Raw genomic sequence first — 26,273 nt, 5'->3', positions numbered from 1 at the left:
AACTTGAGAGAAGCAGGTGGCCCATACAATGCTGGATGGCATATGTGTTGCTTTGCTTCTGTGACATGAAGGGCATACTAAAAAGTCGATCTAAATGTTCCTTGTGTGAGTTCCAGGACAGCAAACTTAAGGATAATATGTGATCAATGTCTGCCTTTGGTGTGTTTATGCAAAAAAAAAAGTCAAAATTAAAACTAGACTCAATATAGTCCCTTTAATGACAATGAGTGTGATCTTAAGGAGAAAAATCATGATTCAAGGAAAATCATGTTGCTCAATATTGGACATTGGACTACTGCAGCTAACTGTTTTCAATTAAAAGTTGAAACTGGATTTATAACATCATCAAAGATGCTCAATTTATAGACAAGAAGGATCTGTCAAATTGTCGTGGGTAAATGTCATGCCAGGAAAGGCCTTGCAACTGGATGTCTTCCCCAAAGGCTGTTTCATAAAATCAGAGACTGGTTTTTGGGTTGTTGTGTGAATTAACATGTGTGTTCTTCCTTCTGTTTTCATAGTTCATAAGCCTATGACCCCATTACCTGAGTGATTGACTACAATACAGGCCTCACTTAAGGAGCCCATCTTCATCATCACTCAACAGTTTGGCTGAACTAAGCATTTAGATTGGTGAAGTGTTGGGGCAGTCTGTGGGCTGCAGTTTAAAACTGATTGTTTTCCTTTTCATCCCTAATGGCTTGGACAGAAAGGGCCTATAAATCTGGAAAGGGGAGAAATTCTAAAATATTCCCCTCAGCTTAATCTAAATATAGTGGGTAAAAAGGGCTTTGGACAGGTGTGACATGCCTTGCACACACACCTTCCTCTAAAGAAGCCACTCTTTTCCTAATGTGGGACATAGAATTGGTCTCTGCCTTTGTTATTTAGTAGTTATGGTTTTAATTGTACCTTCTAATCTTACTCTTGACAAATTTGTGGCCTCCAGAATACAACAAGAATACCAACATGTCTAGTAGTGCCAGTCTTTGGACATATATCATGCTAATCTTTGGGAACAGCCAATTGACCTGGACTCTGTGAGGACTTTCCATCACATGTGAAGGCCACCCTATGCTCCACACTCCCACTCTTTGAGGGATCCCTGAGCCCAAGTACAGGTAGAGTGGGGGCCATGTCTAGCAGGAAGTAGCTTCAAGAACATAAGACCTTCACCTATTGACCTTTATAAGAATATAAAGGGTCTAAATCTGAAAATGGGGGTCTATAACATGTGTGGAATGAGATTCAGGGCAGGGTGTAGGCTGAGAAGCCCCACAACCTTCACTCCCATATATGTAGGTATTCTACTTAAGGGGCAGAGGAGACCTTTGCTACAAATTGTAAGCTAACTTACCACAGTGTCATCTAGTGGCCATTTCATAGGCACCTTTTCATTCACACCCCAACCTTTAGGGAAATCCCCTTTGGAAGCGGCACCCTCAATATCTTCATGACTACTGCCATATCCAAGACCTCCAACTTAACTAGCAATCCTTACACCTTCTAACTCTAGGCCCTCTACACCAAGTAAGCTTTTACCATTGATTGAGACTGCAGGAAAGTATGGACCATGGCTTTCTCTGCCATAGAACTTAAACAGATTCAGGCAGACTTGGAAGCCTACTCCAGAAACCCTGATAAGTACATAGATGTATTCCAACACATTACCCTAGCCTACAAGTTAACCTGAAAGGATACTATGATTGTCTCGGGAGAGATCTTATCAGATCTTGAGGAAAAAAAGCTAATAATGGAAGCCAGGAAGTTTGCTAAAAACTTAGAGGGGTGTCCAAAGTACAGCCTGTGGGCTTCATGAAGCTCAGGATGGTTATGAATGCAGCCAACACAAAATCATAGATTTACTAAAACATTATAAGTTTTTTTTTTTTTTATTGGGGGAAGATGGCGGCGGAGTAGGGTGGAGAGGATTCCCCTTCCTCCCACACATGAGAGAAAAACCTGGCCAATCTGCGGAGGAACATAGCAAATAAGCAACAGTGACCCAGCATGTAGGAAAATAGGAGTCCAGAAATTATAGTGGACACTAAAAGACCAGACGGTGAGGAGATGGCTACAGACCAATAAGGTCTGAGGGACCAGCGTGGAGGTGGCAAGCTTGGCCATGCCACGTACCAGAAGCCCAGTGCTGGGTCTGCCACGGATTCTTTGGGAGCCAAGAGCCAGCAGCAGGGGTTTTGGGAGAGAGCCAGGTCATCAGCTCCCTTCCCACCTGGCCAGGCACGGTTTGAGCAACACTGGAAGAGACCTGTTTGCTTGAAGTTGCAGAGAAAGGAATGGGCATGAGGAGGCAAACAGGGGAGCCATGATCACCTGTGGAGTCTGTGTTTGCCGGGTTGGGAGAACTGAGAGTCGCAGTGTTAGGCTCTGACCCCAACTGTCACGAGTCTGGCTGAAGAATTGGATTGAGTTGTGTGGCAGGATTTAGTAGCAGAAATTTCTTGAAAAGTATACTGCTTGGGGGATTCTCCTGCAACAGTCACTTGGCTTATTACCAACCCAGGCTGGCAGCGATCCTGAGGTTGAGCAGAAGGTCTTGAGTTCCCCCATAGCACTGGAAAAGGTTCGTGCCCAAGCCTGAGGGACTAGGGAAGTCTTGCCAGGTACGAGCAAGTGCCCGCAGCACCTCAGCCCACGGTGGTGATTCCCGGGGAAAGAGTGTTCTGAAGAGGACCTGGATTCCCTGGGTGGGGTGCTGGGGAGAGGCACCAGACTGGATCTTTGGAGAGTGCTCCTGAGACTCGCTGAGTACACCGAAAGGGAGCAATGCCACACCAATTGCTCCTCAGCCTGCTACAGACAGTGAGATCAGAAAAACCAGTTTGGCCAGCTGAAAACTAACAAGAGGTGTCTTTTTTTGTTTGTTTGTTTGTTTTCTTTTTATTTAAGTAGTCTTTTTTAACTTTAGTATTGTTTTATTTTTTAATACCTTTTCCTCTCTTTCCTTCTTTCTTTTTTATTCCCTTATTTCCAAATTCATTGCCTTTTTCTTCCTTCTGCTGCCTTTTCCCCCCCACAAGTGAGACAAAAAACTTGCAACTGTGAAAAGAGCAGAGTTGGACCCAAACAGGGGGAATCCCAACAGTAGAGACAAGTTTCACTTTGCTATATCAGAGAAACCACAAGTTACTACATATTTGTATTATTATTTTTTCATTATTCTTGCATCTTTTATTTTTTGAATTTAAAATTTTTTATTTAATTATTTTTCAACTACAGTATTCTGTCTTTTACATCCATCCCAGCCCACCTCCCCCCATTTCCACCCCCCATAGTTGTTGTCCGTGTGTCCTTTGTATCTTTTATTTTAATAGTATCTTTGTATTCCTCTTCTTTCTGTATAGTGTTCTTTGCCTTGGCTGGTTATACCGCATCATTTGACAGGTTTCCCCTGTCCTCTCATTCACAGGGTATTGCTAATTTACTGTTCCTCACTTCACCTGTGCTCCACTAGCACATTATTGAAGGTCCAATACTCCCTATTCTTGGCATCTCATAGATTTTCTCATATGATTATTGCTCTAATATTACTGTAAATAATAGTTGTTTCATACTATTGTAAATACTACACAACACCCATCCCAGATCTTAGCCCACTTCATTGTTTCCTGAACTATATATCTGTAGTGGTTAACTCTATTCTCTCTCACACTACACATATGTATTATCCTTTACTCTAACCTTACGTCAGAATCTGAACTCTCACAACCTCACTGCATTCTAGATCCAACTCACAATCCTTCCCTCCCCAACGACAGTCTTATCTTCTTTCCATCCTTTCTAAAAAGTGGCTAGTTGAATTGAAGATTATGGTTACCACTATATATAGCCAAGGATCTTCTATCTTTTCTTTACCAGCTGCTACTGTAAATATCAAAAAAATACTCTCCTGCTGTTTTAAACCATTTTGTCTTCCCCTCCAACTGATCACACAGAAAAAAGTAGATGGGAGTGGCAAACAACAAATACCCACTGGAAGAGGAAACCCAACAACAAAGGAAACACTAACAGATAACAACAGAGGAAGGTGAAGAAGAAAGTAGAAACCACACAAACCTCAATCCAAGACCTATCTAGAAATACAACTAAACAGTGGAGAAACTACCCACTGCAAAAAACTGAACAAGAGCAAAAGAGAATCTTCAAAACCTTGTACACACAGAATACCTAGCTTCAACACAACCTGCCCTCACCAGTACAACAAATTAAAATGGGTGGTGGATAGAGGGACCACCAGTTAACCAGCTGGTGGGAAGGACCAACAAAATAAAGACCCGCAAACAACCAAAACCCAAAGACAAACACAGAGCCAACATAGGGGACAGCCCAAGACCAGTGAGCTGGGGAGATCAAGAAGACTACAACAATGAATCTCACAGGTATTATACCACAGAAGTTCACACCGTTAACCCAGGAAGCCATAAAAATCAATTTAAGAAGCTGCAGCTAACAAGAAGAGTCTCACAAACAATGGGAAGACAAAGAAACAATCCCCAAATGAAAGGAAAGGAGGAAGCCTCAGAAGAAGGCTAGATGAAATAGAGGCAAATCAAGTGTCAGATATTTAATTCAAAGTGCTGGTTATCAGGAATTTCAAAGAGTTCACAATGAGTTACCAGAAACTATAGGGGAATTACAATGAACTCACTGAAAACTATATCAACATGAAAAAGGAAATAGAAACTTTCAGCAAAGGCCAAAATTAAATGAAGAATACAATTTCTGAACTGAAGGACACAGTGGAAAGAATCAAAAGAAGGGTGGATGAAGCAGAAGGCCAGATCAGCGAGTTGGAGGACAAAGTAGAAAAAACTCCCAGAAAAAGCAAGAAAATGAAAAGAGGCTCAGAAAGAATGAAGTGGGATTAAGAGAAATGCAAGACAATATGAAACATAAAAATATCTGAAAACTAGAGATACCAGAAGAAGAAGAGAAAGGGATAGAAAACCTATTTGAAAAAGCAATGATAGAAAACTTCCCTAATTTGATGAGAGAAAAAGTCACACAAATCCAGGAAACCCAGAGTCCCACTTCAAGACCCATCATCATTAACATGGAAAAATTTCAGGACAAGGAGAGAATCTTAAAGGAAGCAAGGAAGTAACAGGAAGTAATATTCTAGGGAGCCCCAATAAGGTTAGCAGCTGACTTTTCAATAAAAACATTTCAAGCAAGAAGAGAATGGCAAGAAATATTCCAAGTAATGAAAACCAGAGGTCTGCAACCAAGGCTACTTTACCCAGCAAGGCTCTCAATCAAGATAGAAGGCCAAATAAATAGCTTCCAAGACAAAAGAAGTCTAAAAAATACACCTCCACCAAACCAGTTCTGAGAGAAATACTAAAAGAAATGCTTTAAAGAAAGGAAGAAAAAGAGAAAGACAGAGAGAGAGGAACATAGGTAAAAAATGGCAATCAATAAGTACTCATCAACAATAACCTTAAACATAAGTGGATTAAATGCTCCAATCAAAAGACATAAAATAGCTGAATGGATAAAAAAGCATGACCCACACATATGCTCCCTACAAGAGAGCCACCTCAGGAAAAAAGACCTAAACAGACTATGAGTGAAGAGCTAGAAACAAATTTTCCAAGCAAACAGCCAGGAAAATAAAACAGGGGTAGCTATACTCATATCAGACAAACTAGTCTTCAAAAAAGGGACATAAGAGATACTCAAAAGGTCACTTTATAATACTCAAGGGAAGGATTCACCAACAAGACATTAACATTGTGAATGTATATGTACCCAACATAGGAGCACCCAAATATATATAAAGAAAATCTTAGAGAACTTCAAGAAAGATATTGAAAGCAACACAATTATAGTAGGAGATTTTAACACCCCACTATCAAAAATGGACAGATCTTCCGAACAAAATATCAACAAATATATTGTGGCATTGAAAAATGTCCTAGATAAAATGGACTTAACTGATATATCTATAGAGCCCTTCATCCCAAAGATAAATACACATTATTTTCAAATGCACATGAAATAGTTTCAAAGATAGACCATTGATGGGACACATAACAAGCCTCAACAAATTTAAGAAAATTGAAATCATCCCACACATTTTCTCTGACCACAAGAGACTGAAACTGGCCACCAACCCCAAGGAAATAGACCCAAAACACTCAAAATCATGGAGATTGAAGAGCATGCTATTAAACAATGAATGGGTCAAGAGAGAAATTAGGGAAGACATCAGAAAGTTTCTGAAAACAAATGAAAATAAACTCACAAAATCTCAAAACTTATGGGACACAGTGAAGGCAGTCCTGAGAGGGAAGTTCATAGAAATACAAGACTACATTAAAAAGATAGAAACATTTCAAACAAATAACCTAACCCTATGCCTACAAGAACTCCAGGAACAACAACAAAGACAGCCCAGAGCAAGTAGAAGGAAGAAAATAACCAATATCAGAGCAGAATTAAATGACACAGAGACTAAAAGTTCAATTCTAAGGATCAATGAATCCAGGAGCTGGTTCTTTGAAAAGATAAACAAAATCAACAAGCCTTTAAGCAGGCTCGTGAAAAAAAGGAAAATAAAAAGAGAGAGAACCCAAATAATACAATCAGAAATGAAAGAGGAGAGATCACAACTGATACCACAGACATACTAAGGATTGTAAGCAATTACTATGAAGAACTGTATGCCAAGAAAGTTGAAAATTTAGGTGAAATGCACAAATTTTTAGAAAAATATAATCTTCCAAAACTCAATGATGAAGAAGCAGAAAGCCTGAACAGACCAATAACAGCAGATGAAATTGAAGCAGTAATCAAAAAACTCCCGTCACACAAAAGCCCTGGACCAGATGGTTTCATAGGAGAATTCTACAAAGCATTTAAGGAAGAGCTAAGCCCTATCCTTCACAGACTATTCCAAAACATCCAAAATGATGGAAAACTCCCAAACTCTTTTTATGAAGCCAGCATCATCCTAATCCCAAAAGCAGATAAAGACACAACAAAGAAAGAAAACTTCAGGCCAATATCACTGATGAACACAGACACTAAAATCCTCAACAAAATATTGGCAAACCACATTCAACAATACATTAAAAAGGTCATACAACATGACCAGGTGACGGTTCAATATTCGCAAATAAGTAAATGTAATACATCACATAAACAAAAGCAAACACAAAAACCACATGATCATATCAATAGATGTGGAAAAAGCTTTTGATAAGGTACCATGCCCATTTATGATAAAACCACTCAGTAAAGTGGGAATAGAGGGAGCATTCCTCAATATAATAAAGACCATATATGAGAGACCTATAGTAGACATAATAATTAAATGGGCAAACACTAAAATCTTTTTCACTAAAATCAGGAACAAGACAAACTTGTCAACTTTCACTACTTCTTTTCAATTTAGTATTGGAAGTTTTAGCCATAGCAATCAGACAAGAAAAGGAAATTAAAGGCATCCAAATTGGAAAAGAGGAAACAAAACTGTCAGTATTTGCAGATGACATGGTAGTGTACATGAAAAATCCTATAGACTCTACCCAAAAACTGCTCGACCTAATAAATAAATTTGGCAAAACAGCAGGATACAAAGTCAATATCCAGAAATCAAAGGCATTTTTGCATACCAACAATGAAACATTAGAAGCAGAAATCAAGGGAAAAATCCCATTCAATATAGCAAAAAGAAAAATAAAATACCTAATAACTAACCTAACGAAGGAGAACTGTATGTAGAAAACTACACAATATTGAAGAAAGAAATCAAGGAAGACATAAACAAACGGAAATGTATACTATGTTTGTGGATTGGAAGAATCAACATCATCAAAATGTCCATAATACCCAAAGCAATTTACAGATTCAATGCAATACCTATTAAAGAACCAATGGCATATTTCACAGACATAGAACAAACAATTTAAACATTTATATGGAAGCACAATCAACCCTGAATAGCAGCTGCAATTTTGAGAAAGAAGAACAAAGTAGGGGGATCACAATACCTGATACCAAACTGTATTACAAGGCCACTGTAATCAAAACATCCTGGTACTGGCATAAAAATAGACACATATACCAATGGAACAGAACAGAGACCCCAGAAATAAACCCAAGTCTCTATAGTCAATTAGTATTCAACAAAGGTGTAAAATGGTGTAAAAATAACCTCTTCAACAAATGGTGTTGGGAGAACTGGACAGCTACCTATAAATAAATGAAACTCGAACATCAATTACAACATACACCAAAACAAATTCAAGGTGGATAAAAGACTTAAATATAAGCCATGACACCATTAAAGTCCTAGAGGAGAACATAGGCAGGGATATCTCAGATATTTCACACAGCAACTTTTTTATTGATATGTCCCCTAGAGCAAAGGACATAAAGGAAAGAATAAGCAAATGGGATCTCATCATATAAAAACCTTCTGCATGGCCAAAGAAAACAGTATTAAAATAAAAAAGAACCAACTATATGGGAAAACATATTTTCCAATGATACCTCAGACAAGGGTTTGAAGTCCAAAATATACAAAGAACTTACACAATTCCAATCTAAGAAGACAAGCAACCCAATTAAAAAGTGGGCAAAGGACTTGAACAGTCACTTCTCCAAGGAGGACATACAGAGGAACCACAGACACATGCTCAATATTGCTAGCAATGAGAGAAATTCATATTAAAACCACAATGAGTTACCACTTCACACCAGTCAGAATGGCCATCAGAAAGAAAGCAACAAACAACAAGTGTTGGAGAGGTGGTGGACAAAAGGGGACCCTAGTGTGCTCTTGGTGGGACTGCAGACTGGTATAACCCCTATGAAAAGCAGTATGGAATTTTCTCAAAAAACTAAAAATGGGTCTGCCTTTTGATGCAGCAATTTCACTGCTAGGATTGTATCCTAAGAACCCTGAAACACCAGTCCAAAAGAACTTATGCACCTCAATGTTCATAACAGCACAATTTACAACAGCCAAGGGTTGGAAGCAACCTAGGTGCCCATCAGTAAATGAATGGATCCAAAAGCTATGGTACATTTGCAGAATGGAATTCTATGCAGTGGGAAAAAAGAAGGAGCTCCTCCCCTTTGCAACAGCTTGGATGGAACTGGAAAGCATTATGCTGAGTGAAATAAGCCAGGTGGTAAAAGACAAATGCCATATGATCTCACTTTTAACAGGATCCTAAACAATAAAACAAACAAGCAAGCAAAATGACAGGAACCAGAGGGGAGAGGGGAGGGTATTTCAGAAGAAAAGTGGAAGAAAGATTTACAAGAACTAGTCTAAAGGAGATGTAGACAAAAACTAAGGGGGGTGGAAATGGAAGGGAGGTGGGGAGTATGGGGGGGACACTGGGATGGGAGTAAAAGACAGAAAACTGTACTTAAACAACAATTAAAATAAATAAATTATATAAAAATGTAAAAAAATAATAAAAAATTTTCTTTTCAAATAATGAAAATATGGACATTGCTAAAAAACACAACCAAAATATTAATATCCTTTAATAGTAATTAATAAAAATTTAGAATGCTTGGCTTTACAAAATATTTGTAACAGTCATCGGAAATAATATGCAAAATCATGAAAGGCAAGCACCTACATACTAAAAGGGTAGATAAAGTGCTTCCCAGATAAGGTCAAATTAAAGAAGTTTATCATCACCATGCCCTTATTATGTGAAATGTCAAAGAGACTTACCTAAAAAAAGAAGATCAAAACTATGAACAGTAAAATGACAACAAACTTACAGCTGTTGACAACCAAACTTAAAAAAATAACAAAACAAAAACAAACTAAGTTAACAATGGAACAAGAACAAAGTCATAGAAATGGAGATCACATGTAAGGTTAACAGCAGGGAGTAGGGGAGAATTGGGGTAATGGTATAGGGAATAAGGAGCATAAATGGCAGGTACAAACTATATAGGGGGAGGTTTGGAATAGTACAGGAAATGGAGAAGCCAAAGAACTTACATGTACTACCCATGGATATGAATTAAGGGGTGGGGGATGGTGGTGCAAGGGCAGGTGCAGGGTGAAGTGGAATAAAAGGTGAAAAATGGGACAACTATAATAGCATAATCAATGAAACATACTTTAATTTTTTTTAATCACAACAAACAAAAGTCCTGGATGGGATGGCTTCAGGGATAAATTTTAGCAAACATTTAAAGAAAAACCGACACCTAACTTTACCAAACTATCTTCCCCAAAATTTCAAGAAAAGAAATAGTTCCAAGTTTATTTCACAAGACCACAATTATCCTGATTTTAACACAAGATAGAAACTATAAAGTAAATAATTATAAGCCAATATGCCTGATGAACATAAATGCTAAAATCATCAACAAAATATTAGCAAACTGGAACCAGCAATACTTTGTAATATCATCCACCATGATCAAGTGGAATTTTTTTGGGGGGTACAGGTTTGATGTGATATCTATAAACTACAATTTGAATGAAGGATAAAACCCACATAATCATACCAATGGATGCAGATAAAGCATTTGATAAAATGCAGGACTCCTTTATGAAAAAACTTTCAGTGAAGTGATAATAGAAAACAAAACACGTAATAAGTGTATTATAGGCTCACCCAGTGCCAACATCATACTCAAAGAAATATCAAAAGCAGTTCCTTTAATATCAGGAATAAGACTGATGTGTTTGCTTCTACCACTTTATTCAGTATAGTATTGGAAGTCCTAGCCAGAGTAATCAGATAAAAAGAATAAGTAAAATGCATTAAGTTTGAAAGGAAAAAGTAAAACTGTCATTATTTTCTTTTTTTAAATGTTTTTATTGATTATGCTGTTACAGTTGTTCTATTCCCCCCTTCATTTCCCTCCACCCTACCCCCCGTCCCCACCATTACCCCCCTTTAGTTTATGTCCATGTGTCTCAAGTCCTTTAGATTCTATATTTCCCATGCTATTCTTGCCCCCCCATCTATTTTCTATCTACTGTCTATGCTACTTATTTTCTGTACCTTCTCCCCCCTTCTCCTCCTCCCACTCCCCTGTTGCTAACGCTCCTTGAGATTTTCATTTCTATGTTTCCACTCCTGATCTAGCTGTCCTTTTAGTTTGCTTTTGTTTTAGGTGTGGTTATTAATAACTGTTAGTTTGCTGTCCTTTCACTGTTCATGTTTCTTTAACTTCTTTTTTTTAGATAAGTCCCTTTAACATTTCATATAATAAGGGCTTGGTGATGATGAACTCCTTGAATTTGATCTTATCTGAGAAGCACTTTATCTGTCCTTCCATTCTAAATGAAAGTTTTGCTGGATAGAGCAATCTTGGTTGTAGGTCTTTGGATTTCATGACTTGGAATAGCTCTTTCCAGCCCCTTCTTGCCTGTAAGGTCTCTTTTGAGAAATCAGCTGACAGTCTGATGGGAACTCCTTTGTAGGTGACTGTGCCCTTAGCTCTTGCTGCTTCTAGGATTCTCTCCTTGATTTTAATTTTGGCAAATGTAATTATGATGTGCCTTGGTGTGTTCCTTCTTGGGTCTGACTTCTTTGGGACTCTCTGAGCTTCCTGGATTTCCTGGAAGTCTATTTCCTTTGCCAGATTGGGGAAATTCTCCTTTATTATTTGTTCAAATAAGTTTTCCACTGGTGGCTGTGCCTTTCCCCCTTCTGGTACCCCTATAATTCGGATGTTGGAGCGTTTAAAGATGTCCTGGAGGTTCCTAAGACTCTCCTCATTTCTTTAAATTCTTGCTTCTTGACTCTTTTCTGTTTGGCCATTATTTGCTTTCTTCTGGTCCACTCCATTGATTTGAGTCCCAGTTTCCTTTTCATTGCTATTGGTTTCCTGTGCAATTCCATTCATTTCAATTAGTTTAGCCTTCATATAATTGTCTAATTTGTGGCTATAATCAACCAGTTCTGTGAGGATCCTGATCACCAGTGTTTTAAACTGTGCATCTGAGTGTTTTGCTATTTCTTTATTGCTTAGATTTATAGGCTCTGGGGCTTTGAGATCTCCTTGAGCCATTTTTGGTCTGTTCGCCCCTTTAAGTGTGAGGAGCAGAGCCTTGGACTACCGGGTTGCTGGGTTGTGACGCTGTATGTGGGGGTGGTCAGAGCGGGGAAATGGCGGCACCCTCTGCTGTTTTGCACCGCTGGGTGAGGAGCAGAACCTTGGGTGGTTCACCAGGGCCGGCCCACTCCGAGTTGCTGGGTTATGATGCTGTATGCAGAGATGGGGTCAGAGCAGGGAAATGGCGGTGCCCTCCCTGCCGCTTGCCGCAGGGACCCGCTGGGTCCTGGTCCAATTGCCCATTCCCTCGCTTGTCTATCCGTGCACAAATGGGCGACCACAGTCAAGCCGCAGCCCTGCCCCCTTGTTGTTTCCCCGTGGTCGCTTGCTTGGTCGCTCACTAGGTCCAACCCTGCACCTGGATTCTGTGCTCCTGAGTTCGTCTGACCGAGTTTTCCTGTGCAACCCTGCTCTACCAGCTGCTGGTTTCACCCCTTACTGGTCAGACTGAAAGAATTTGTTGTTAACAGACTTCTGAAAAGTTCAATTTTCTGTGTTCTGGCTGTGTTTTCTGTTGCTAATATTTAGTTGTCTCTAAACTTGGTTGTGTGAGAAGGCACGTATATCCACCTATGCCTCCATCTTGGTGGAAGTCCTCAAACTGTCTTTATTTTCAGATTACTTGGTACTGTATATAGAAAACCTAAAAAACTCTACTGAAAAACTACTATAACTCATAAATAAATTCAGTAAAGTAGCAAGATAGAAAATAAAATTCAGGAACCAGTTTCATTTTAAAAACCAATAATGAACTAGCATAAAAGGAAACTAGGAAAGCAATATCATTTACAATTGCATAAAAAATTTAGAAATAATTTTAACCAAGGATATAAAAGATCTGTACTCAGAAAATTATGACACAGAAGAAATTGAAGAATATAGAAGTAAGTAGAAATGTATACCATATTTGTGGATAGGAAGAGTTAATATCATTAAAATGTTCATACTACCCAAAGCAATCTATAGACTAAAAGCAGTACTGATCAAAACACCAATGGCATATTTCATAGAACTAGAATAAATATCCCAAATTTTTACAAGGAACCATGAAAGACCATGAATAGTAACAGCAATCTTGATAAAGAACAAAGTTGGAAGAATTGTGCCATCTGATCCCAAACTTACTACAAGGCCAAAGTAATCAAAAGAGCATGGTACTAGAATAAAAACAGACATATAGATCAGTGGATCAGAATAGAGAGCCCAGAAATAAACCCGCACTTTTATAGTCAGTTGACATTTGACAAGAAGGCAAGAACATACAATGGGGTCAAGACAGCCTATTCACTAAATGCCATTGAGAAAATTTAGACAGATGCATGCAAAAAATGAAACTAGACCAACTTCTTACATGTATAGAAGGATGAATTCAACATTCAACACATATTGAAGTCTTAAATGTTAGACTTGAAATCCTAGAATCCTAGAAGAAAACATAGTAACATCTCACACATTTCTTGTAGTAATTTTTTTGATAAATAAATTCAGGTAAAGAAAATAAAACATCAACAACAAAAAAGATATAGGGCTACATCAAACTAAAAAGGTTTTGGACACCATAGAAAACCATGAACAAAATGAAAAATAACCAAAATGGGAGAACATACTTGCCAGATGCATCTAACATGTGGTAAATATTCAAGATTTATAAAGAATCCTTACAAGTCAACACTAAAAATAACCCAGTTAATATGGGCAAACAACCTAAAGAGACACTTTTCCAAAGAGGACATGAAGATGGCCAATAGACATATGCAAAGATGTTAACTTCACTAATTATCAGAGAAATGCATATTAAAGCCACCATGAGATATCAACTCACACCTGTCAAAATGGCTACCATCAATAAATCAACAAACAACAAGTGTTGGGAAGGATGCGAAGAGAAGGGAACCCCCATGAACTGTTGGTTGTAATCATATTGGTACAGACACTGTGGAAAGCAGTACATATTTTCCTCAAAATGAAACTGCCTTATGAATCACCCAGTGATTCCACTTCTGGAAATATATCCAAAGACTTCTGAAACACTAATGCAAAAGTATATATGTACCCCTATGTTTACTGAAGCATTATTTACAATAGCCAAGATTTAGAAGCAGCCCAAGTGCCCATCAATAGATGAGTGGATAAAAAGCAAAACAAAACAAGAAAACTGTGGTGTATTTATAGAATGGAATATCACAAAGCCATAAAAAAGATCTTACCTTTTGGAACATCATTATGCAAAATGAAATAAGCTAGTTAAAGTCAAATACCATATAATCTCACTTATATTTGTAATCAAATGAATGAAATAAATAAAATATAAACAGATTCATAGATACAGAGAACAGACCAACAGCTTTTAGAGGGGAAGAGGTTTGGGGGAACTGAGTGAAAAAGGGAAAGGGATTACTAAAAATTTTTTAAAGAAAAAATAAAAATAAATAAATTAATGTTTTTGTGCTTAGAAAAATAATACAAAACCAAACAGAAAAATGTTATCTTTGACTTAGCCTGAAGCTACACATAACTTCTAAAATTCTGGCTGTCTCATAAAAATTTTGTTACTCAAACTTCCTAAGGTCAAGAGCTACTGAAAAGAAGGTCATCTACTAGTAGCAATTTTTTCTTTTTGAAAATTGCTATGGCATAAGATAACTTTTCTTGGATTATAAACTAAAGTATTTATCTTATTTGATTTTGGGATTTTGGTCTGCAGTGCTATAGTCCAGGGACAGGTTTTAAATGCTTTGCCTTTTGTAAGTGATTATCAGTGCGCGCGCACACACACACACACACAGAAATAAGAATGTGGGATTAGGGAGACTGTCAAAGGGGATGAGATCAGAAGGTGGAGCCATTGATGATATTGGAAAGAATGCCAGGGAAGAGAGTGCCATGAGAAGGAAGGTTGAGATGAGTGGGTAAATCAAAAAAATTATCCTAGATTAAAGGAGGTGATTGTTTATTACTTTATTATTTAGCAGATGTTATGATATAAGACTGATGAGTTAAAATAAACTCTCAAAACCATATAGGGGCCTTTTTAAGGTATTATAAGAAAATCTGATGTCAGGATGAATAGTTGGAAGCCAGGGAATTAAGAAAAATAATCTGAAAGTCAAGAGCTGGAGTGGAAATGAGAGGCAAAGTGGGAGGGCCAGGGCTGTGGAGGCACAGTTTTTTTCTAATGTGCAATGGGGATTTGTCAGTTGGAAGAAAGAGGAAGTCACTATAATGTATTGAGAAAAAGGTTTGCTGAATTCACAGATCAAATACCAGCTCTTAGTTCGAGTCAGAAGTTCTATCTCCTGCTCAAATGCCACTTTTGCTGCATCTGTTGCTAGCAGTTTTCATCCCAGGTGGTGACAATGAGCACGGTAAGAGTAACTGGCAACTCTCAGCAATGGGTGTAAGAGGTCCGGATAAAATCATACTGCGCATAGCCTTAAGGGCCTGGACCATCTTGTCTCCAGCCCTCTTCTTCTATTTTAGAAGTTGCAAGGGAGCCAGATGCCCCAGCACAGGCAAATTTCTCAGGAATTTTGTTTTTCAGCCATTGGGTTCTTTTTTCCTAGATCTCTCTGGTTTTCATTTCCCCCTATTTTCTCTTGCTTTTTGCTTTCATTTCACTTTTTTTATCCTTCTGCTATCCACAGCTTTCCAGGGTCCGACCTCTTTCCATCTCATCCAGATATCATCGTTTGCCAATAGCACCTGGGCAAAAAATCAAGGCTCAGGTTGGCTGGATGACTTACAGATTCATGGCTGGGATAGTGACTCAGAAAATGCCATTTTCCTGAAGCCTTGGTCCAAGGGCAACTTCAGTGAAGAGGAGGTGACTGAACTTGTGGAGCTATTTCGAGTCTATCTTATTGGATTCATTCGGGTGGTACAGGATCATGTCAGTGAATTCCAGTTGACATGTGAGTGTAGTCTTCTGATCTGGGGAGACTATTAATGATTATTTTTCTCTCAGTTCAGGCTACTATACCCAAGATTTTTCTTTCCGTCTTTATTAGAAGTGAGGCTGCTGCTGGCATAACATGGCTGCTGCTGGTATAACATGGCTTACAGCAAACTTATTTTTTATAATGAGAAAGAGTACACCCTGAAATTACAATAAAAATTATAATAAATACATAAATGAGTAACCATTTATTATTATTAACAAGTATTATGTAATTTGCATATTGTATCCCTATGCTTTTTTTACAACTGCAACACAGTAGGTCTATACCAACATCTCCACAAATGCATAAGTAATGCATTGTGCTATGAGGTTATGATGGTTATGACATCATTAGGCAATAGAAATTTTGCAGCTCCATTATAATCTTATTACTACTGTCATATATGTGGTTTGTTATTTATTGAAAAGTTGTTCTCTGGCACATGATTGTACTGAATTGGTTATTGGCTTATAATTTTACATCTCAGACCTTTCTCCCCACCAAAATGTAAATTTCTAGATCTTTTCTCCATCCCTTTCTTTCTAGTTCTTTTCAATATGTTTTTCTCTGTTTTTCTTTTATCTAGATCCCTTTGAGATCCAGGGCATAGCAGGCTGTGAGCTGCATTCTGGAGAGGCCACAGTAAGCTTCTTGAGGGGAGCTTTAGGAGGATTAGATTTTCTAAGTCTCAAGAATAATTCATGTGTACCCGCTGCAGAGGGTGGCAACAGAGCACAGCGGTTCTGTACAATTTTCATTCAATACCAAGGTATCGCTGATATCATTGAGAAGCTCCTCTTTAAAACCTGTCCTCGATATCTATTGGGTGTCCTCGATGCAGGGAAGGCAGAACTGCAGAGACAAGGTTAGTTTTGTTCTCCAAGACTTTTCTATTTTACTTCCTGCCACCTCTTTAAATTCAAGAATAAGAGATACCTAAGCATAGAGGTGGTTAATCAATAAATTATTTGGTTTCCAAAGGAGTACAAGGGGTTACTTTCCAAACTTGTGGGTTTCTGAGTCCCTATGCTCTAGGTTAAAGTCATAATGTTATTCCGTCCTTGTTTTTTCCTGCCCCAGTGAAGCCTAAAGCTTGGCTTTCCAGTGGTCCCACTCCTGGTCCCGGACGTCTGTTGCTTGTGTGCCATGTCTCAGGATTTTACCCCAAACCTGCATGGGTGATGTGGATGAAGGGTGAGCAGGAGCAGCCAGGAACTCATCAAGGTGACATCCTGCCCAATGCTGATGGGACATGGTATATCCGAGTAACTCTTGATGTTGTGGCTGGGGAGACGGCTAACCTGAATTGCCGGGTAAAGCACAGCAGTCTAGGAGGCCAGGACATCATCCTCTACTGGGGTGAGAAAGCATTTGATCTATCTGGAAATAAGAGGAGATGGTGCTCACACATAGAGGGAAGGGCTAACAAAATGGTTAGGGTTAATGAATGAGAGAAACAATAATGGAGGAAGAAAAGAAGGAGAAAAAAGTGAAACAGAAAAATGGAGAGATGACCTAAGCCAGTGATTTTTTTCAATCTGTGTGCTGAAAGAGGCACACCTGTGTGCCACAAGAATTTTTAAAACATGAAATACCTGAGTATTTAATCAGGGGCACTGACCTCTTTCCCCTTTGAGTGTCAAATGAAAAAATAACAACAGCCCACACAAAAACAGTTGTCCAGTGTAAGTGAATCAAATTAATTTTTTGTCAGATTGTCAAGTAATACATTTTTATGGCTACTGCAGAATTTTAGTAATAAGGTTATGTGTTCCATGAGATGAAAAAGATTGAATATCACTGACCTAAGGTATAAAAGAGGTAAACATTATGGATTATATATTGTGTGAAGTGGGGCAAGAAGAGATACAAGATATAGATATAGATATATTGTGTTAGAAAATATGAAAGAGGGAGTTGGATATGCACATATATCAGAAGCCAGTGAATGATGGTGGTAGAACTCAGGTGAGCAAAGAAAGGCCAAGAGAATCAGAATTTTTTTCAAATAATAAAAGAAAGTTTATTTAGAAACTCACAAAGTCAGAAAAGATGTGCCAGCTGAGCTGTGTGGGCTCAGGAAACAGGTTACAGAAGTAAAAGAAGGGCACTTGAAGCTTAGGAAAAAGAAAGGAATTTGGAGAGGGTAAAAGGTATGAGTGTGCTCCAGGGAGAGACAGCCGCAGAGAAAATCTTTTCTTTTGTTGTTGTTGCTGTTTGTTTGTTTGTTTATTTTTAATTCATTTATTTAATTGTTGTTCAAGTACAGTTTTCTGACTTTTACTCCCTTCCCAGCCCTCCCCCACAGTGCTCCCCACCTCCCTCCCATTTACACCCCCCTTAGTTTTTGTCCATGTGTCCTTCATCATTATTCCTGTAAACCCTTCACCCTTTTCCCCCACTATCCCCTCCCCTCTCTCCTTTGGTCACTGTTAGCCTGTTCTCAATTACAGTGTCTGTGGTTATACTTTGTTTGCTTGTTAATTTTGATTACTAGGTTCCTGTTAAAGGTGAGATCATATGGCATTTGTCTTTCACCACCTGGCTTATTTCACTTAGCATGATGCTCTCCAGTTCCATCCATGCTGTCCCAAAAAAGTAGTAGCTCCTCCTTTCTTTCTGCTGCATAGAATTCCATTGTATAAATGTACCATAGTTTTTGGATCCATTTATTTACTGATGAACACCTAGGTTGCTTCCAACTCTTGGCTATGTAAATTGTGCTGCTATGAACATTGGGGTGCATAGGTTCTTTTGGATTGGTGTTTCAGGGTTCTTAGGATAATGTTTTAAAATGACATTTTTGTGTCTTCTCTCAATTGCCAGGATATCCTACCTCTACTAGTGTGATACTTTTGGCAGTGATATTGCCTACCTTGATTCTTTTAATATGTCTTGCATTATGGTTTCTGAGACACAGGTAAGTTTTTAAAAATCTTTCTTTTTCTATCTACCTCTTACTCTTTTATACCACTTTAATATATTTACATCACTTTAGACTCAATATTTCCATGAGATGTTTTGTACTCTCTCCAATTTCCATTTTCTATATAAATTCATTTTTAATTGTGGTGACATAAAACATTATCTTAGTCATTTTAAATGCATAGCTTAGTAGTACTAATTACACTCCAATTTTTGTGCAACCTATCTCTACAACTCTTCTTATTTGAAGAAACTAAAACTCCCTACCCATTATACAACATCTTGTCATTTTCTGGTCATCTAGGTCTAGACAATCAATATTCAATTTTTTGTCTATATAAATTTGACTACTCTAAATGCCTCATATAAATGAAATCATAAATATTTTTCTTTTTATGACTGAGTTATTTCATTTAGAATAATGTATTCATGATTCATCCATGTTTTAGCATGTTTCAGAATTTATTTTCTTTTAAAGGAAGGCTAAATAATATTTAATTGTATTTATATAATGTGTTAGTTTACCCATTTACCTGTCAATAAACTTTTGTGGATTCCACCTTTTGGTCATTGTTATTAATGCTGATATAAAGTGGGTGTACAATCATCTCTTATATAGAGCTAAAATTGCATGTGTTTTTAACAGGTCATATCAAAATATCCCGTGAGATTTTATCATGTCTCCTTTCTCATTTGGAATAAGTTCTCAGAAGACCAGAAACTCAATTGTCAACCCAGAAGTCAATCTCATCATATTTAATCAAATAATCATATTTGATCTATTCAGAGTTCCCATAAATTTTGAGATATGTCAAAATTTATATACAGCAGAAAAATAATTAACAACTGTGAATTTATTATAAGATGGTGTCAACAATAGCTTTCACCCATTTCATAGATGTGAGATGTGAGAAACACTGTATCTCAGAATAAATAAAGTACAAATGGTCGCTGACTTACATTTTTTTAATTTTATAATATTGTGAAAACAAAACACATTCAGTAGAAATGGTACAAGAATTTTGATTTTTTTTCTGGGCTACAAATATGCAGTATGATAATCCTCCTATTGTTGGGCACTGGCAGCAAGCCTAGCTCCCAGTCAACCACAAGATCATGAGGATAAACAACCAATAGTCTATAGTATGTTAAATGATTTTACCCAAGTATAAGCCAGTATAAATGTTCTGAGTACATTCAGGGTGGGCTAGGCTAAGCTGTGATATTCAGTAGGTTAGCTGTATTAATTGCATTTTTGACAAATGTGTTTTCTTTTTGTTTTAAGATTGTACTTATTTATTTTCAGATAAAATGGGAGAGAGGGAAACATCAGTGTGTGGTTGCCTCTTGCACACCCCCTACTGGGGACCCAGCTGGCAACCCAGGCATGTGCCCTGATTGGGAATCAAACCTGTGACCCTTTGGTTTGCAGGACCGAGTTCAATCCACTGAGCTATATCAGCCAGGGCTGACAAACACATTTGTGATTTACAATGGATTTTTAAATTTTTTAATATTTTTTAATATTTTATTTTATTTTATTTTATTTTATTTTATTTTATTTTATTTTATTTTATTTTATTTTATTTTATTTTGCATTTCCAGTTATTCCCCTAATACCCTCGCCCACCTCCACCACTTTCTGCAATCACCACATCGTTGTCTTTGTCCAGAGTCCTTTTTCTTTTTTGCTTGATCCCCCCACCTTCTCCACCCCCTCATAGAGGTGTCAACTTGCTCTCTATCTATGAGTCTGTCAGTTCAATTTACTCATTAGATTTCACATGAGTGACATCCTATGTTATTCGTCTTTCTCTGACTGGCTTATTTCAGCTAGCATAATATTCTCCAGGTCCATTCATGCTGTTGCAAAGGTAACTGGAAAGCATTATGCTGAGTGAAATAGGCCAGGGTTTGAAAGACAAATACCATATGATCTCACCTTTGACAGGAAGCTAAAGAATAAAACAAACAAGCAAACAGAATAAAAACAAAGACACTGAAATAGAGAACAAGTGGGCAGCGACCAGAGGGGAGAGGGAAGGGAACTTAAGGGGAAAAAGGGGGAGGGATTTTGAGGAATAAGTATGAAAGCTACAGAGATGGGGACTGGGGGGGGGGATGGGAGGGAGGGGGGGACCGGGCAGGGGGGTGGGGTGGGATGGGAGAAATAGATAAAAAAATGTACTTGAAAAGTAACTAAATAAAATTTAATATTAAAAAATTTTTTTCTTCTTCTGATGGCCAAGTAGTATTCCATAAAATGGATTTTTTTTGTATGTAACCCTACTGTAGGCCAAGGAGCATCTGTATCCAATTTAATGTGACATCCCTTTGGCTTACTGTTTAAAAATATTTTTTTCTGCTTGTGCTGAAATATCATTTGTCAGAGTAAGCTAATTACAATTATGCTGAGATAACTGCATTTGCAGAGGTGGTGATCACTTTTAATGTAATTTCTCCTTCTCTGCCTGAATGACTTTCTAACTCTCAAGGACTATTCGTGATGCTTCTTTCTCCCGGAAACTTTCCCTAGTGCTACAGTAGAAGTAACCCTCCCTTATCTTGTATAATGCAAATGTCCATTTTACTCTGTACCCTTAAGTTGCATTTATATTTGTTTTTTTTCTTTTCTACTTGTAACTTCCTTGAAAAAAGTCTTGCCTTAGATGGATCCCTGGCAGGATCTTTATTTTGCATATGTATTTGTTCAGTAAAAATTATCTGAGTTGATATAACTACCATTTAATTTATTTTTAAAGTATGTTTTATTGATCATGCTATTACAGTTCTCCCAATTTTCCTTCCTTTATCCCCACTCTGTGCTGTACCCCCAGCCTTCCAGCATCCACCACCCTAAGTCCATGTCCATGGTTTGTACATAAAAGTTATTTGAATTTTCCATTTCCTATGCCATTCTTAACCTCTCCCCTTCTATTTTATGCCTATCAATTATGCATCTTATTCTCTGTACCTTCTCCCCTTATTTCTCCCATCCCCCTCACCCGCTGAAAACCCTCCATGTTATGTCCATTTCTCTGATTTTGTTCCAGTTCTAGTTGTTTGCTTGGTTTTTATTTTCACTGTTTTTCTTTTTTAGGTTCAGTTGTTGATAGTTGTGAGTTCATTGTTATTTCACTGTTCATAGTTTTTGATATTCTTCTATTCCTTACATAAGTCTCTTTAACATTTCATATAATAAGGGCTTGTTGATGGTGAACTCCTTTAACTTGACCTTATCTAGGCATCACTTTATCTGCCCTTCCATTCTAAATGAAAGCTTTGCTGGATAGAGTAATTTCAGATGTAGGTCCTTTCCTTTCATGGCTTTGAATACTTCTTTCCAGCCCCTTCTTGACTGAAAGGTTTCTTTTGAGAAATCAGCTGATAGACTTATGGGCACTCCTTTGTAAGTAACTCTCTCCTTTCCTCTTGCTGCTTTTAAGATTCTCTCTTTATCTTTAACCTTGGGTAACATAATGATCATGTGCCTTGGTGTGTTCCTCCTTGGGTCCAACTTTTTTGGGACTCTCTGGGCTTCCTGGACTACCTGGAAGTCTATTTCCTTTGCCAGATTGGGGAAGTTATCTTTTATTATTTGTTCAAATAAATTTTCAATTTCTTGTTGTTGTCCTCCTTCTGGCATCCCTATATTTCAGATATTGGAATGTTTAAAATTGTCCCAGAGATTCCTAAGTCTCTCTTAATTTTTTTTGAATTCTTATTTGTTTATTCTATTCCAGTTAGATGTTTATTTCTTTCTTTTGCTTCCAATCATTGATTTGAGTCCTGGTTTCCTTCTTGTCACTGTTGGTTCCCTGAACATTTTGCTTTATTTCACTTTGGGTATCCTTTATTTGTTCTTTCATTTTTTGATCAAGCTCAATCAGTTCTGTGAGCATTTTTGATTATTAGGGTTTTGAATTCTCCATCAGATAGATTGGCTGTCTCCTCATCACTTAGTTCTTCTTTTGAGGTTTTGCTCTGTTCTTTCATCTGGGCCATATTTTTTTTGTCCCTGTGCACCTGTTAAATTGCAAGGGGGTAGGACCATAAGAGTTCACCAGGGCAGGGCAACCCTCATTGCTGTGCTGTGGTGCTGCCTGTGGGGGAGGTGTCAGAGAGAGAACAATTCAGCTTGCTTGCTTGGCTCTAGCCCCACTTCCCAATGAACTCTCATGTGTGACTGGGAGTTTCTCCCACTGTGGCAACCCCACAGTAGTCCACAGTCAGTTCTGAGTCTCAGTTTCCTGTTCAATTAGCTCTTCTGGGGTGGCCCACACCTAGCTGTGGGTCCTTTTAGTTGGATCCATCCACATGGTTGGCAGCCTTGCCTCGGGTCTTTTCTGCTCACTGGTGAGGAAGTGGAGGGTTTCCACCTACGCCTCAATCTTGGCTGGAACTCATAACTGCCATTTTAATGGTCCTTCCTCAAAATCATCTTTTCTCCTTTTATTCTTTTTAGTTCATATTCTAGATTTTCCTCTTATTAAAATATTTCTCACATAGCAAAGATTTATTATGTTATAATTGTTTCTTTCTTAAACCTCTCTGAACCCATTTGTGCCCATTGTATAACTAGAATTTACCTACAAAGATTCATTAAAGTAGGATCCTGTTTCTCATTTTTCACTGAGAGTGAATGAGAGGCAGCATATGTGAGGGATAATTGTTCAAAGGGGTTGTTAAATATTCCAGTAGAAATCAGTGGGGCTTTCTTGCCTTCGGGGACTTTGAGATCTGTGGTGCATCAATTCAGTTTGATTTACATTTACCTTTATTTATATTTTTATTATTCCATACATTTCTAGAAACACCATTTAAAAAACCCAAATTCATTTGATTAAGACGGCAGCAGGAAAGATGTGGAGAGAATCTGAGTAAAATTTTTTTATAGAACTTAATAAAAGTCACAGCAAAGAGAATTTTGGAGAAGGTAGGGGTACTAAAAGTAGTTTCCCCGCTTGGAAATTTTAGGATAATATTAACTTTAGGACTTGGGAAAGGTAGAAAATTGCCAAAAATATAGTTTCTCTTGTGTTCATTAGAATGGTGGGTGGGTTACTTCTCCAGAATGCATTAAATCACACATTATCTTGTAAAGTAGGTATGTTTTTCTATGCTTGACAACACTCTCTCTGAAAACCTAGGGTCTCAATTAATCTGTGTTTCCTGGAGTGTACACAGTGAGTCACCATCAACAGTAGTACCTGTGAGCTTGTTAAAAAAAAAACCCAACATTTTTAGGCTCCACACTATTAAATAAAATAATTAAAAAATGGAAACTAGATACACATTTAAGCTTGCAAACCCTTTGTCTAAATATTTCTCAACCTTTGCACTATTGACTTTTGGGCCAGATAATTATTTGTTACAGAAGGTTGTCCTATGCACTGCAGAGTTTTTAGCAGCATCTCTACTCATCAGATTACAGTAGTACCTTCCAAGTTTTGACAATCAAATGTGTCTTCAGATACTGACAAATTAGGGGGTAAATTGACCTAGATGAGGGCTTGCTTAGTTGAAATAATTGGTTCACAATGTGTGTGCGACCTAATCTGGTTCATTCCAACTGAAGACTACAGATTATATTTGGTGGTTGGGAAAGAAAGAGCTCTCTTTTTGTCTGGATTGTATGCCATTTTCAAAACTCAAAATTGTGAAGAACTTTGTTCCATAGGTATTTGTGACCTAGGAATAAAGCTAACAAATAAAACAGAATGATAAATTGACAGAGGAAAAAGCCAAATCAAACTATACCTGGAGAATGGCCTACTTCTGGATATTTTAGTTATATAAACTCAAGTTTCATATTTCCTTTTAAATCAATTGAGTTAAAACTTTAAACTTCTGGAAAATTCTGACATTCCCCTGCCATTTGATGTCTTGCCAATGGTCTTTTCATATTATTCTTGTCCTTTCCTCTGCTTTCTTTGCTCTTTCTATTCTCCTTCCTCTCCTAAATCACCATATCTCAAAGATGGTTTCTTGAATGTAATGATTTTCCTCTAAGTGTCCTTACCTTGGAAAACATTAATTTATTTATGATTTTAACTATGACCTCTAGATCAGTGACTTTTAGAAATAGATTTTCAGTCTCAAAACACAAGGGCTTTTCAACTTTTATATTTTTCTGTGAGAGAGAGTGTGCATGTGCATGTTCCTATAATTTTTGCCAATATATGACATGTTAAATTATTTAGACCTCTCTCCAAGTATCCATGTTAAATTAACTTATTGTTTAATATTTTATGTGTACATCCTCTTAGATATTCTATGCATACTTTTATGCCATCTCTAAATATGAGAAATAAATTTTTTTTAAAACCCTCTATTGCATTTTCTTGCCCAATTTCACTATCAACTCTAGTACACTGATGAATAGAACTGACTGCTAGCATTCTCATTTTTTAAAGCATATCAGGTAAGAATTATTCAGGAATTAACATTAGTTATTATAATTGTTGTTAAGTGTTTTGTGCATATTTTTATTACATTAAGGACATTTTCTTTTAAAGCGGCTGTGTTGTTGTGATTATTATTGTTTTTCAATATCAATAGATATTGAATTTTATTAGGTTCTTGTTATGTATCTCTTGAGACAAAAAATATGTTACATTTTCCCTTAATATTATGAATTACAATGATTGATTATAAAATGCTAAAATAAAATTGTGTTTCTAAAATGTATCTGTCTTGTTCATAATGATTGTACATGGATTCAGTTTGCTCATATTTTGTTTACAATATTTTGTTATTTATTCCTTGTAATTTTCTTGTTAAATATTTCTACTGAAATGTTTTACCTCATAAAATTAGTCAAAAATATTTCCCTTTTAAAAAAAGATTTAATTTATATTTTTTGGAGAGAAGGTAAGGGAGAGAGAGGAAGAAACATCAATGTGTGGCTGCCTTTCGTATGCCACCTACTGGGAACCTGGCTTGCAACCTATGCATATGTCCTCAGTAGGAATCAAATGGGTGACCCTTTGGTTTGCAGGCTGGCACTCAATTGAGCCACACAAGCCAGGGTTCTTTCCTTTGTTTTTATCCTCAGAGAGGATTTGTGTTTTTTTTTTATTAGACATTTGTTAAAGTTCATCTGTGAAGTCCATGTGTTAGAAAATATTTTTCAAGGGTGAGTAAAGTTCACAGCTAATTAAAAGTAAATAAAACTGTATTTAAATTGTGTATTTCTTTTTGTGTCATCTTTGGTAAGTTGTACTTTTCAAGAATTTGGCCAAGTTTTTTAAACGTTTGATTTATTTTTGGCTCTGTGCATATTTTTTATTATCACGTTAATGTCTGTAAGGTTCATACCCTTTCACAACATCT

General features: G+C 37.3%; 1 protein-coding gene across 3 annotated transcripts; it reads left to right on the top strand.

Moving 5' to 3' along the window:
- Positions 1-15,302: 15,302 nt before the first annotated feature.
- LOC119062782 (T-cell surface glycoprotein CD1b-like) lies at positions 15,303-20,439 on the top strand. 3 transcript variants are annotated; one of them, XM_037163854.2, is made up of 6 exons: positions 15,303-15,440; positions 15,720-15,986; positions 16,600-16,878; positions 17,094-17,237; positions 18,840-18,933; positions 19,585-20,439. In XM_037163854.2, exons 1-6 carry the CDS (start codon positions 15,380-15,382, stop codon positions 19,604-19,606), a joined length of 867 nt encoding a protein of 288 aa, XP_037019749.2. In that variant the 5' UTR covers positions 15,303-15,379; the 3' UTR covers positions 19,607-20,439. The 3 variants fall into 3 exon arrangements, with proteins under 3 accessions (XP_037019749.2, XP_037019748.2, XP_037019747.2); XM_037163853.2 differs by having other exon boundaries at positions 15,304-15,440; positions 16,600-16,782; positions 17,094-17,372; positions 19,585-20,438; XM_037163852.2 differs by having other exon boundaries at positions 15,305-15,440; positions 17,094-17,372; positions 19,585-19,912.
- The last annotated feature ends 5,834 nt before the right edge of the window (positions 20,440-26,273 follow it).

This window comes from Artibeus jamaicensis, unplaced genomic scaffold (genome assembly GCF_021234435.1).
Source record: "Artibeus jamaicensis isolate MK-2021 breed Jamaican fruit bat unplaced genomic scaffold, CSHL_Jam_final contig_475, whole genome shotgun sequence".
NCBI classification, from domain to species: domain Eukaryota; kingdom Metazoa; phylum Chordata; class Mammalia; order Chiroptera; family Phyllostomidae; genus Artibeus; species Artibeus jamaicensis.
This window is presented reverse-complemented; position numbering and strand designations above follow the sequence as displayed.

Excerpts from the sequence above, each read along its gene's own strand:
- LOC119062782 (XM_037163852.2), top strand. The coding sequence starts at position 15,380 with ATGCCACTTTTGCTGCATCTGTTGCTAGCAGTTTTCATCCCAGGTGGT. Across the intron at positions 17,373-18,839 it reads GGACATCATCCTCTACTGGG|GATATCCTACCTCTACTAGT; the intron begins GTGAGAAAGCAT and ends CTCAATTGCCAG. Across the intron at positions 18,934-19,584 it reads TTATGGTTTCTGAGACACAG|GTCATATCAAAATATCCCGT; the intron begins GTAAGTTTTTAA and ends TGTTTTTAACAG.